Source organism: Centrocercus urophasianus, unplaced genomic scaffold (genome assembly GCF_019232065.1).
Source record: "Centrocercus urophasianus isolate 14NV4802_14NV808 unplaced genomic scaffold, USGS_Curo_1.0 seq_15, whole genome shotgun sequence".
Classification (NCBI taxonomy): domain Eukaryota; kingdom Metazoa; phylum Chordata; class Aves; order Galliformes; family Phasianidae; genus Centrocercus; species Centrocercus urophasianus.
The window spans coordinates 33,702,586-33,716,122 of record NW_024884697.1 but is presented as its reverse complement, the minus strand read 5'-3'; the positions used below and the strand labels follow the sequence as shown (position 1 = coordinate 33,716,122).

The 13,537-nt window shown below is 45.4% G+C and overlaps 1 protein-coding gene across 1 annotated transcript; it reads right to left on the bottom strand.

Moving 5' to 3' along the window:
• Positions 1–3,211: 3,211 nt before the first annotated feature.
• On the bottom strand, positions 3,212–11,495 carry LOC122158839 (cathepsin E-A-like). Its single transcript, XM_042815864.1, has 9 exons — positions 11,389–11,495; positions 11,049–11,226; positions 9,393–9,510; positions 8,806–8,924; positions 8,497–8,696; positions 7,710–7,832; positions 6,939–7,083; positions 4,315–4,413; positions 3,212–4,238 (listed from the first exon to the last, which is right to left on the bottom strand). The coding sequence occupies exons 1-9, from the start codon at positions 11,442–11,444 to the stop codon at positions 4,062–4,064; spliced, it is 1,215 nt and encodes a 404-aa protein (XP_042671798.1). The 5' UTR covers positions 11,445–11,495; the 3' UTR covers positions 3,212–4,061.
• Positions 11,496–13,537: the final 2,042 nt, after the last annotated feature.

Genomic DNA, 13,537 nt, shown 5'->3' with positions numbered 1-13,537 from the left:
AAAACACAAAAGGCAAAATTTCTGATGAACTAGGCATGGGAGGTATGAGTCTTGTTCTGTGCTCCTTAGAGCATGTACATAGCTTATCTAGGGGCCATAGGCCTCTCTCAAGAAGGAGAGCAGCAGAGGTAACTGATCGGAGGCCTCCACCCGTAGGGAGCTGCAGCTGGCAGCACAGGCATAGGAAGGATTTTCAGCAGTTATGGAGAAATTGTATACTGTCTAGCTCTGTTATTACAGACCAGGAACTGTTCTTCCCTCTGAAAGGAGATTTAAGCCAGAAATTGGAAATGACTCTGCCTGTAATATAAAACTCCCACAGATCCACACTTATTCCAGTCCCACCACACCTCCTCAGTATCTTCCTTCACACAACTTTCACCAGGGAGTGGAAGCAGCCTGGCCAGCAGGTCAAGGGAGGTGATCCTGCATCTCTGCTCTGCGCTGGTGAGACCTCATCTGGAGTACTGTGTCCAGATGTGGAGTCCTCAGTACAGGAGAGATGCAGACCTGTTAGCGCGTGCCCAGAGGAGGGCCACAAAAATCATCCAGGGGATGAAACAAACACTTCTCCTACAAGGACAGGCTGTGAGAGCTGGGGCTGTTCACCCTGGACAAGAGAATGCTCTGGAAGACCTGAGAGCAACCTTATGGTATCTAAAGGGAGGTATAAGAAGGAAGGGGACAGACTCCTTAGCAGAGTCTACTGTGATAGGACAAGGGGAAATGGTTTCAAACTAACAGAGGGGAGATTTCAATTACCCAATTGAAATTTTTTAAGACTTTTTTTTTTTTTTTACAAGAAGAGTGGTGAGGCACTGGACCAGGTTGCCCAGAATGTTGGTGGATGCCCTGTCCTTGGAGACATTCAAGATAAGGCTGGAAGGGGCTCTGAGCAAACTTGATGTAGCTGTAGGTGCCGCTGTTCATTGTGGGGGGTTGGACTAGGTGACACTTAAGGGTCCCTTCCAACTCAGACAGTTTTATGATTCTACCTTCATTCCCCCAGCTCAGATGTCAGCTGATCTGTCTCAGAATAGCTCAGCCTGCAGAAGCCTTCCCAGATTCTCATTGTCCAGCTCTGCTCATCTTCCATCATTTTCTTCTCAGCATGGCCACTGCTAAGAGCGCACACTGATGCTATCCATCAGACTTTTGTGCATCTCATGAGCAATGACTTTGCTGCCACTTCCACTCACTCTGTCTGCACTCCCTGCCCCAGTGACAGTACTCCTCCAGTGGAGGCCATGGGGGGCCATACAGTAGCCACAGAGTGGTTAAACTTCAGTTAGGTCCCACAGAGGCATCTATTAGATACGGAGAGGTTAGGGATGACAATTCTGAAGTCCCACAGCCTATTATGCAGTAAACAAACAGTACATCACACGTAGTAGGCCAGCTCCAGGATAATTAAAATATTCCATTCATTAGCTCACAAAGAAACTAGTGCTGGGATGAATTATCAGAAAAATTTCCGTGCATTTAGTCTACTATCTCACTGTTGCAAACATCTTCACGCTCTGACTTACATTAAATTTTCTTTGGGGATGATGTGCTCCCTTTACACTACTTCTGGTAAACTATTTGCCTTAGCATAGTAAACAGACAATTTCAGCAACCTCAACAATTCACAATTCATGTTCACTGGCATAAAGAATGTAGAATTATTGCATGAATAAAGGCATTTTGAGAAACACAGATCTCTTGACTGTATTGAACTGTCAAGAAACGCTTCTGGCAGACATGTGAACTACCGTGCAAGTCAACTCAACTTCTACCTGGAACAAAGAGGCAAACCTACAGAAGTGGGCAAAGCTCGAAAAGACTGAGGAAGTGATGGGAGCAATGTGGTTTTCTAACATATTTATATACCCTGACCCCATCAGGTGATGTCAGATAGGATGAGATGCATCAGAATAAAGTGAGGGACACTCCCTGAATGCTCATGATGATTTTCCACATATTTCTAAGATGCGTTTATGCTCCATGCCAGGATTCACAGAGCCAAGCTGTCAGCATGCTGTAGAGACAAATCCTACTGCCTTCAAAATCCTCAGTCATGAACAGCAGATCTCTAACTTTTCCTGTAACTTCTCATTCAATGAAAAATACGTATTTCGGAAACAATGGAAACGTACCAGAATTGTAAGTCAACTGCACAGCAGGGAAAACAAAGATACTGGCTGCTGTGAAACAACTGAAACCCCTTCGTGGATGCTTTTTTTTGCCCTGGTTTATGACCAAAAAAAAAAAAAAAAAAAAAAAGTTTTCCAATTCAAGAAGTTTTCTTATGGCCATTCTTCTCTAAGCATGATATGCACAATGAGGAGATAATGCAAGGGAGGCATGACATAAGTGCTAACTTCATACAGTTTAAACTTTCCCACAAAAAGAAACAAATGGCAAATGAATTGCTATTGCTATAGGCTGATAGCTGTGGTATCAAAAGTCCAACATAATGTAGTTGCAAAACAGAATTGTAAAAACACATACCAGAGAGAGAAAATATTTCATATCTGAAGGCAAAATCAACACCTCTGAGACACCTACACACAAACCACCGCACTCTGTTAATACTTATCAAGTCTTACAGCTGAAGCCTTAAATCTCAGACCCGTGATGGTAACCCTGCCAAGATGCCAACAGACACTGTGCTGTGCTGCCTGTGTGCAGAGCTCATCCAAACAGCTCCTCTGGGCTGTTGGTCTCTATTCCAGGAACACCAAAGCTGCATGGGTTCCTAGTTGCCCTACAGCTGTGCCCAGGCCATGGGCTCCACTCAGCTGGCCCCAGTCCATGTTACCAAGTCTGTACCCAATGCCTGGTGCTGAGGCTGCTCCAACACCACCAAAGGTGAATACTATACATATATACCACCACTGTAACCTCCCTCCTGGCCCCACCTCACATCAGGCCCAGCTGTGAGGGGAGGTGGGAGATAACACACCATTTGGGCCTGATGGAGAGAATTTGATCCTTCACTTACAGGCCTTCAAGTCATGGCCCTTCTCACCCGCCTCACTGGAGACTTTCCACACACAGGTATTTCAGGTTTGGGGAGAGAAGAGCAGCACAAGCATGTCCTATCTCTCCCCCCCGGACTGCCAAGCAAGCTGTATATTTAATTGCTGCTGACCCTCTCAACCCCCTCAGAGCAGGTGGCCCTGGCATGGCAGGAGCCACTACAAGGAAACAAAAACCAAGGCAGCACTGAGTCCAAGCAGAATTCATTTGGTTAAGTTTTATTCACATGTACAGAGGCAGCAGTGGTTTTTAACAATCAAAACAAATATTCCAGTAGGTTTCATTTAGGTAAATCTTCTTTGGCTCGATCAACCGTAGAAAGTTCAGCAACTCCCCTTGTGTGGACTGCAGTGTGGTTTTTGCAATGCAAATAGATACCCTGAACCCAGAAGATCAGAATCAAGTGACATTGAACACCAAGACCCAGAGGAGGAGAAGTAAAAAGTCAATAGAACAAACCTAGGAGAAGAGCAGGTTTGAGAGAGCTGTAAGCTGTCTGCAAGGAAGTGTGTCAGAAAGCGTGGTGGTCACTCAGGGATCACTCCTTTTCATAAGAATTGGTTGGAGCAAACCCAACAGAATGTACATGGCAGGAAGGAGACAAAGTTGCCAAAACAAGAACATAATGGGAAAAATGAAGTCAGTGGGAAAATGAGATGGAAATGGCACACAGGAATAAAAAAGGGTACAAACAAACCAGCCTGGGATTAGCTTCACTCATTTCTAACTGCTATACTCTCAGTCTTATGCTGTTCAGCATTTTCATCCTTCCTGCCTTCTTGCAGAGCTGCACAGCATGCTGAGATGGGCTCTCTTCATCTAGAGAGTTATTCAGGAAGCTCATGTATCTCACTTGTAAGTATACAGATATTGAACCAAACTGAATAATTTGGGACAAGGATTGCCTCGAGCACTTAAAACTTGAGGAGCAGGTCTGCATTCTGGTTCAGTTTCACCTTTAGTCCTTTTTCACAAGTCTGCTCAAAATCATTATATCAGCATCCATGCCGATGCAGAACGAATGCTATTACAACTCACTAATAATCGTCCCTGTGAGCAGATTTTGCAAATCCCACTCTATCATTCCCACGGTCAAAAATGCAGTAAAAGGCAGACATAAAGACATCTCCTAAAATCCAGAGCGAGCCACTGCGAGTTGGGATGTCAAGAGATTGGAAGCCGCTCATGCAGAAGGTTTGGTCATCGATGGTCTCCTGGAAGAGAAAGAATATCTCCTTGCAGTGGCTCTTCTGGCCCTGACCAGGAGCAGAGAGCCAGGAGGACACGCACCTTCACAACGTATTGCTCTGCTGTCAGCTTGTATTCATGGTGCCCAATGGTGAAGCTGATGTGGGGCAAGCTGGACAGTCTTCTGCAGTCTACAAGAAACTGTATGCAACACGCTGGTTGGCATGTGATTGATTTGCCTTTTTTTAAATACTGTTCTTTGCATTCAAGCTTTTTGCCACTACTAATGGTGAATTTACTGCAGAGGAGCATTAGGCCAACTCATGGCCCAGCGCTGCCACAGGTCCCACACTGGGTCATAGCAGCTGCACCAAAACCCCCGGGGCCTCTGAAAAGCATTGCATGCCCTAACGGGACAAGGTGCAGGGCCATTCTGATGCCCCCCATGTACAAAACCAAGTTTGTGCCCCATAAATAAGAAGAGAGAAGCAAGGTGTGCTGAGAGGAATCCCTCCAGGTGTCAGACTGTGGTGGGGTCCTGGAGCTGCCTCCAGCCCACGCAGTGCCTTATGGAAGGTAACATCACTGCTTCAGGAGAAAAAAAAGGGCTTTCCATTCAGAAAGCTCATGAGTATCGCAGCACTTCATATGTTTATACGTTCATATATTCATACGTTACCCTGCACTGGAGTGGGATTTAAAGAACAGAAAAAGGACTGAATGTTGGCATGTCCATTAATTTCTATAAATAATGCATTTGCTTACAGTAACCCAGCAGATCATTTCCTGGCCTCCCAGCTATTTCACCAACCAACCAGCATGTAAATGGCACTGCATGATGCTCCAAGCCCAGAGGGATCTTTGAGGCAAACTGTAGTATTTGAAGTCATTGTTAGGGCCTTCCTACAAGGAAGGCACTATTTTTGCTGTTGTTAAATCAACTTAATCAAAATACAGCCATAAATCTTTTGTATACCAAGCAGGTGTCATGCCATTACAGCAAGATAAACAACAGGATAGAGAAGATAAGGGAAAGAGAGCCAGCATAGTGATTTGAAGGATGTAAGAAGCATGACATAATTCATTTACATTGTCAGTACATCCAGAGCAAATTAATCCTTTCTGGAAAGAGATAAAAGTTCTGGTAAAATCACTGATGAATGCACCTACTTACACCAGGACAGATTTAAGCCAACACACTCAGCCTGCCTGTGTTTAAAAAAAAACAGTGACATAAAGAATGTCTTTCAGGTTTGTTTTTACAGAATTGGAATAAGTGGCCTCATGCTGAAACGATGCATTCCTTGTTTATATAGTATCAATGTGATTACTTTGAAATTACCTATTTTATCTACATCCATGAATATGTCCCATTATAAAAACAACCTGTTATCAAAACAAACTTTCTAACACGCGTCTGAAAACTTTAATTGAAATGTAAGGTTTAACTGAAAAAGAAATCCAAAGCCCCATCAGTTACACAGAAGCATCTCCAGGTCTCCCCCTCCCAAAGGGAGACGGATTAAAGCTCGCTTTCTCTCTGAACTTTGCCTCACACACAGGGCAAAAGTAACACTTAATTCTCTCCAAAGTGCAGTGCTGTCGTGACAACTGTGGAGTCACCCAGAACTGTAGGCGGTGGTTTTACTTGCAGTACTGGAGTGTGGCAGGATAGAAACTGACTGTGGGAGTCAGCCAAAGGTCAGCAATAATGCATGGAAAAATAAGCAGCCTCCTTCCTGGAGCTGGGTAGGATTAGCCATCAAAGGCTCACTGTCTCAGTGATTTACATATTGCCAGGGCTTGGAAAAGTAACAAGGAGAAGGTATAAAGGGTAGTAGAGAAACATCCTTGCTGAGAGGGCAGCGACCAGCGCAACCTCCAGCAGCCTCAGCTTGTGTAACCCCCAGAGAGAAGTGTGGGGAGCTGGGAGTACAGCTGTGCAGCTGGAGGAGCCATGAAGCAACAAATCCCAGCCACCTCAGCTGACTAGAAGAGGTGGAGGTGCTCCTTGGAAGAACAGCAGTGAGGAGGGGGAGTGCTGGCTGGTGTCAGGAAGGGGGATGCAAGAGGAAAGAGATATTCAAACAATGAGGAAATGCAAGAAAAGCACTGAGCAGGGAGAGCAAGAGGCAGCGAGGTCTGTCCTGTACTCCTGGGGTACTCCAGAGCCAATGTTGTGAGAAACTGGATATGTCCCTCCCCGGAGCCCTGGCATGAAGCCTCCTGACCTGCAGACAGAGCGGGCAGTGGGAGGTCCATCAGCAGAGCCACTTGGGGTCATAATTAACACACCGTTCCATTGCCATTCCTTTTTAATGTTGATTGGGATGGCCATCAATTCCCTTTAGCTCTGGGGAGCCCACAGCTATAGCTGGGGACTCGGCAAGGTAGTACTATTCTGATTGTCCAAAAGAAAATTACCTTTCAGAAAAAATGTGGAGCACGGAACAATTCCTTAAACAGATTCCCCCAGTTTCCTTACACATCATCACTGAAGAGAACTGGAGAGGAGGTAGACAATGGGAGGAGGGCTGGGGCAACAAGGCAGATGCATCAAAACCAGCACAGCACTGAGTTCAGCACTGTCCTAGAGACAAGGCTTTCTCTGAGACCTCTCTCAGCCATTATTTTGGGTATTTTTTTCTTTTTCCCTCCCTATAAGCTCTTTGCACCAAACACCAGTTTCTCTTTCTCTGGCTGCTTTCTGGTTGCACAGTTATTACCTCTCCAGAACGCGACGGACTTGCCCCAATATACTCCTGTAATCGTCTGATTTGTGACGAGGGACCGGTGATGAGAGAAGTGCCAGAATCAACGATGGCTTCACAGCCATGGGAGCAAAATGCCACCCGGCCCTGGATCTTTATACTGCAAGTGGAGAAGAAGGCATCTTTAAACAAATGGTAAATACACTGCCTCTGAAGCAACACACCACTGCTATCTGACTTCAGAGTCAGGGAACAATCTGGAGAACTGGCTGCCAAGCTTTCTAAGTCTGAAAATACAAGAATGTCTTTTAAAAATGAGAAACAAAAAGAAGCAGCTCTAGAAAGACCCACGTGTGGAACCACTTTTCTCCCAGGATTCCTGCAGCCCCAGCCGTTTGCTGATGAACGTCCTCATGGGTCTTCATAGCTTTTATGCAGTTCAAACAAAGGGATGTGAACAACTTTGACCAAGGTTCAAAAGAAAGATTAGAGCAAGACCTGGGACTGGACTCTGTGCCTTAGCCACTTCCATGAACAGTCCACCAATACGCAGTCTGACTGTTACTGAATCATATTAAAGCATTTTAAAATGCCCTCAAAGAAACCAGCCATCCCTTCCACAGCAGATTCAGAGAGCTGATAGTCCTCAGACTCATCCTGGCAAACCTCCTCTTTGAGACCCACTAAGGAGAAACACTACAGCCCCCTTCATCTGCACTGCTGAGCCTTTCTGCCTCTGTGGACTTTACCCCGGGAGGTGAATTCCACCACGTAGTGCATACATACTTGTTCAGATGTATCTGCCAGTAGCTCTTCTCAGTGACTGGGACCCAGTGAATTGAGCCTTTATAGAGGGAGTGGTCTATGCCCCCCAGGATCAGCTCACCACCATTCTCAGTGTCATCTCCCCTGGAAGAAGAGCACACATCAGCACAGGCATGGGAGTATGTTGGAGTACAAAAACTAGATCAGTCTTAAAAGGAAAAGACAAACCACAGTGCTTTCTAAATTCAAGCATGGATGGCTGAACCTGATTATTTCTGAACTGTAACTTAATATATCTCAATTCAGAACCTCCAAGCACTCTCTGAGAAAATGTGCTGTGAATTGCCAAGGGCTGACAGCAAGCACTAGGAATACATTGAGCCAGTTGCTCTCTCCCCTCAGAATTAAACCTAGACAAATTAGTAGAGCTACAGACAGGTTCATATTAGAGAGCAACATTTTTCTTCTTAAATGCAACCACTTGGGTGTAGCATTGCAATTCTGTTCATCTCCATTGGTAAGAGGGAAACCTCCAGTAGCTCAGCACACTTCAAGTCTGAGTTAGGAGCTTTTCTTTTGTCCGTGATCAGTTACAAGAACAAACATCTGTCCAGAAACTGGTGGTCCCTGCTCACTCCAACATATTTTCCTTTTCACTCCATTTTTCCCATTGGAAAATTGAAGGAAAAAAAAAATAATGAGAGCAATTACTTTCTGGCACAGAAGATTTACGAAGATGCTCCATTGCCTCTATCAAGAACTAAAGTGCATTTGTGTCTTGCTTGGCCCTGCCACTGCTACGACTGACCGCTTCAGGTAGAAGGAAAAGACTGGCTCCTCCACCAGCTTCTGGTTCATGATGCTGTCAAACACAGGCAGAGCATTGCCCACTGCTAGGGAGGGGTAGCCCAGGCCCAGGACACCGTCAAAGTGGGCAAGGGCAAAGGTCATTCCTGGCTCAAACACGGACTCGCCGAAGTCCTGTCCCTTGATGGAGATGTTACTGATCTGTTCAGCAGGAGAAAAAGAAGAGGTGAAAGAGAAGACGCCATCAGTGCCAATGAATGAGGCACATGTCAGACTCCATATCCAAGGCCGCTCCCAGCCGGAGGCTCACCTGCAGCGTGTCCTTGGCAGCAATGCCCAGAAGCTGCCCGGTGCCATACTGCAGGGAGAAGGGTTCCCCACCGTGCTCGTATGAATCTGACAGAAAGGACTTGAACCTCTGGTGCACCCCTGCACAAAACAGACCACACCTGCAGGGAAGGGCCAGGCCGCTCACCTTCTCCCCATATAGAACTGGCTGTGATGCTGGTGAGGAAGCTTTGAGTTTCAGTGTGAAGAAGGCATCGACAGAGGCACAGCTGCCCTGCAGACACCCCATTTTTCTGCTCTCGAATACCTTGGGGGTTATTTTTGGTTTGTAACTCCCCGGGTACATTTTCATGCTTTCTGCTTGACACTGCCCACCCTGTCTGCCACCGGCACAGAGAGAAGCGGGCCAGCAAGGCTTCAGGGCTGCTCCAGGCTTTTGCCCTCCCACAAACCCCTGACAATTCAGAGAGCAACACCTTGGCCCTTCCCAAATTTTGCCCACACATGCACATGGTGTTATTGGAAAATCAAATGCCAGTTAGATCTTGGCTTGAATGTGGCCAATTTACCCAGGATGTTGGGAGCACGGGGAACAGGAAGATTTCTTACTGCATGCTTCGCTGATGCAATAAACAGAAGGGACCCAAAAGTTGGAGGAGCCAGTGTCAAACACCACGGTGAAGCTCTGAGGCGGTGTGCCAACGCTGATGACTCCGTAGTACTGTGCCTGGGAAGGATAACCCGGTCAGCTCCACCACTGAGGTGGTGAACCCACGATTTCCTCTGGGCCTATTGCAATGAGCAGCTATGAGCAAGTCAGAAACAAATTCTGTTCCACAGACTGTATCTGATGTACTGAGTAAAGTTCATCCTGCGGTTAAAGGAACCACTGACCGTCCTTGGGCATCAGCTGAAGATAGAGATATCTGTGGACACGTGATTGCTGAAGTGAAGAGCTTATCAACACGCAGCATGCAATTGTCTGAGTGCCCGTATCTGGCCATGAAAGAGCACTTTAGCATTAAGAGACTTATTTATAGGATGAAGCATTTCTGGAATTCAAAGGCACAAGTCTTTTGTAACAGTAAAAAGTATTTGAGTATGTATCTTCAAGTGTATGCTTGTTAATTAATACACTGAATACAGCTTGTGACCCTGGAGTTTACAGTCTGAACAAGATAACCATAATGCAAACACGCATGCAATGTAACAGAATATTAGAATATCCAGCTGTACAGCAGGGAGTCCTTTCTTTCTGCATCAAACAACCTATAAACTGAGGCAGCCCCCTGTTACTTCAGTAAAAAAATAAAAATAAAAAATCCCAGAAACTTGCAAAAACCACTCACAAAACTGTTACAGATGCAAGCTGGATATGCTGGGGAAGTAGCTTTGGTTTAGTTATTTCGATAAGTCTAAGAGCAGGTTGAAAACTTTCTGCCTTTGTTCTTCTTCACTCACATCTCCAGCTTATCTGGAGACTTCTTCATAAGCCTCAAATGTCAGAAAGCTCTTTCTGAATAATTCACCTTCCCCCCACTGCCCACAGCAGCCTCTACAACATTTCTGCAGCTTCTCTTTGCTTTAGACAAACATAACAGATGAACCGAAGCAGGAAACAGACCAACAAAATGGACAAAATGCTAAAACCAGAAGAGACACTTACAGAATGGTTGACCTGCTCACTTGCCTGTCTCAGATCCAAGGAAACTCAGATTTTTCCTTTCTCAGCATAGAGACCCAGGTCAGTCACAAATATGCAACACACATTAGACTCAGCAGATAAAGCAAAAGAATAAAAACTCTATTTGGGTCCTCATTATCACTGATTTATGACTCCAAGTGATGAAATAAATGAGATCTGGGGATCTGTTATAACACGTAAACATACAAGATTCTGATAAATCTGAACTAATCTGACTCTGCCCAGCCTTCACCCCAGATTGATAGACACAAGCATTCCACCTTTCTTTGAAGACCTGATGAAGGCCAAAACAGATCTGTACAGAAATCAAACTCATCACAGAACTACTCCTGATAAATTATATCAGTTTTCTGTCAAGGTCCCATATTAGCCTCTATCTATACACATTGCGTTTTGCAGACCGTTAAACTAATTGTGATGATCTAGTATTTACAATGAGTCTCCCATCTCAAGTCCTACAATGGAGAGACTCTATTTCAAGTGTTGTCCATTTCAAGTTGAAAAAATATGCCTTCAGTGGAAGAGAGCCCATACAGTTGCATTACCATAACCATACTTACGTTCATGTAGTCATACAGCCTTTCTGAAGCAGTTCCTACTGACAAAGTGAGATCTGGAGGGAAGCAATAGAGGTGTCTCCGAGCAAAAATGTCAGGGTGATGGTTCCTCCAGAATTCCTCCAATTCTCCCTTTTCTTTAAGTTGTGTCTTGATAGATTTGAATCGAACGAGTGGGACCCTACACAAATAAAAAAATCACATGAAAGCTAACTGAATCTCCTTCCTGGAGTCCTTGTATGCTTTTCTTTGTATCTTTCTGGAGACCCCAGTAGGAATAATCGCTGTCATGCCAGGAGCCAGCTGGAACAGGAGGATCCAGGGAGGCCCGGCACACTCTTACCGTTGCAAGGCCATGGTGAAGGGGATGTAAACCACAGTCAGCAGTATGGCCCTCATGGCTTCAGCTGCCCCTGAGTCCAACAACACTCATTTCCTCTGAAGTCCCTTTTTTATACACCACTATGAAGAGGGAGCTGCTCGCCAGGTCAATCAATCAGAGGAGGTCAGAGCTCTGGCAGCAAGCGGAGGGATTTGTTCTCAGAGCAAGCACTGGATTGAGCAAATATTGGTGCCCAGAGAAGCTGAGCACTGATAGCCAGGGCACAGTCTAGACCAAAAATATGTTTACTGACAATCATTAGTATCTTTCACGTAATTACAATAAATGGGGGAATCTTGGCTCCTGTTAGCACAGGAGAGAGAAGACAGCCCAAGGAGCTGCCTGCTTCCCTCTGCATAAACTATTTTTCAAGCTTGCTTTAATGACAAGAAGGCCAGGAGTGTCAAAGGCAGAGAGAGAAGACAGAACACACAACTGACTCACTTCTACATGGAGAAGTACTGAGCATATGGGCGCTTGGTTGGTTGGTGAGAAGCCATTCTCTAACAACTGAAAATTAATCCCCTATTTACACAAGAGCTCTGGCCCAGAAATAATTATGATTGCCACCCAAGAGAATATGTATAAATGGGCCTTAAAAGTAAAACAGACAGCAAAGCAATAAACAGCCAGTAGTTTTCTCGGCTAAGGCTGCTTCGATCCAGAGCTCTGTTGTGCAGGTTCGGAGCAGCTCACTTGGACTGATTCTGTTCCTGGCTGCTCCCACTCCACCTGGCACCAGAGCTTACCTCAGGCTGCCAGGAAAGCAACGGTATTAAAAAGAGAGTGATGTGATGGACAGCAAAGAGCAGCCCACCAGCCCCCTGGGAGGGGGCTTAGCACACAGCCTGTTTCCTTATGGGACTTTCTGAGCCTTTGGAATCTGAAAGTGCATGACAAAGAATGAATGACAAAACCTGGCCAAGATAAGGAGTCATCACCTGCTCTACGGGTGATGTTCCAATGAAGAAAAAAGAACAAACATACAACATTGGTGAGTGAAGAAGGGATCTAAATGCCAGCCACAGATTTAAAATAAATCTATATCAGATGATTTGCAGCAATTAGCGAGGACTATTCTCAAAACTGTTTCTTCGAGCTTCTTGCTTTAATACACCAGCCTGACCAAAGAGAGAGTTTTACAATGTAGAGCTCTCAGAAAGCAGCAGCACTGTTCACAAACCCTTCCCATACCCTCCATGCACAGTAGAGCCCTCTACTGCAGCACTGTCACTTTGACAGGAGCAAGACAACGTCTGTGCTGAGCACCTTTATCACTTGAACTTTTCCTGAAATGCCACGAATGCTTCTGGACAATCACTAAGGCCATGTTGCAGGGCGTGAGGAGCAGCTGCACAAATGCAGTGACTTCCAGAGCACTGCAGTTGGTCTGCAGAGGGGACCATCTCTGCCTCATGTCCTCCATTGAGTCAGTGATTCTCAGACGGTCCAGGATCGTTCATTTTATTGCAAATGCAGACCTTTATTATCCCACAACATGAAGGTTATTTTTCCCAAGCACTGATCTCACACTGTGTTCCAAACAGACCTTCGGTGAAGCCAGCAGAGGTACAAAATGCAGCAATAAAAGGTCATTGTGACTTTTTTTGATAAGGCAGAATAATGATTAAACTACAATGCAGAAAATCCCAAATAAATAGTTTTCTGAAGCTTAAAAGATTCATTAAGTAGAAATGATTCAAGTAGAAAAATACATCTACATAGCTATGTCTATAGACGACATATATTGCATACTTCTCTCCATATGGCTTATTAAGAAAACTATATCTAAACCACATTATTGACAGCTGCTCATCTATAGGCTGCTATGCCATGCGACCAGCAGGTCTCAGAGGGGATTTGCCTCTGGGGCTTAACTTGTCTTTGTTGTGGGTGTAAATTCTACCCCTCAGCCCGCAGTGTTTGTACCAAACTCCTTTGTATGTGGTTACACAAGGAGTCTCTGTTCCCCAGCTCCACGTTCCACCCAGCTCCTCAGCACCAGTGCAATGGCATCAGGCTGTAGTACTGTTCTCCATCCCCAGCTGCCCTTTCTGCTGCACTCCTGCCAACCTCCATACACTTCATGCCATTGCTTCTACGCAGAGCA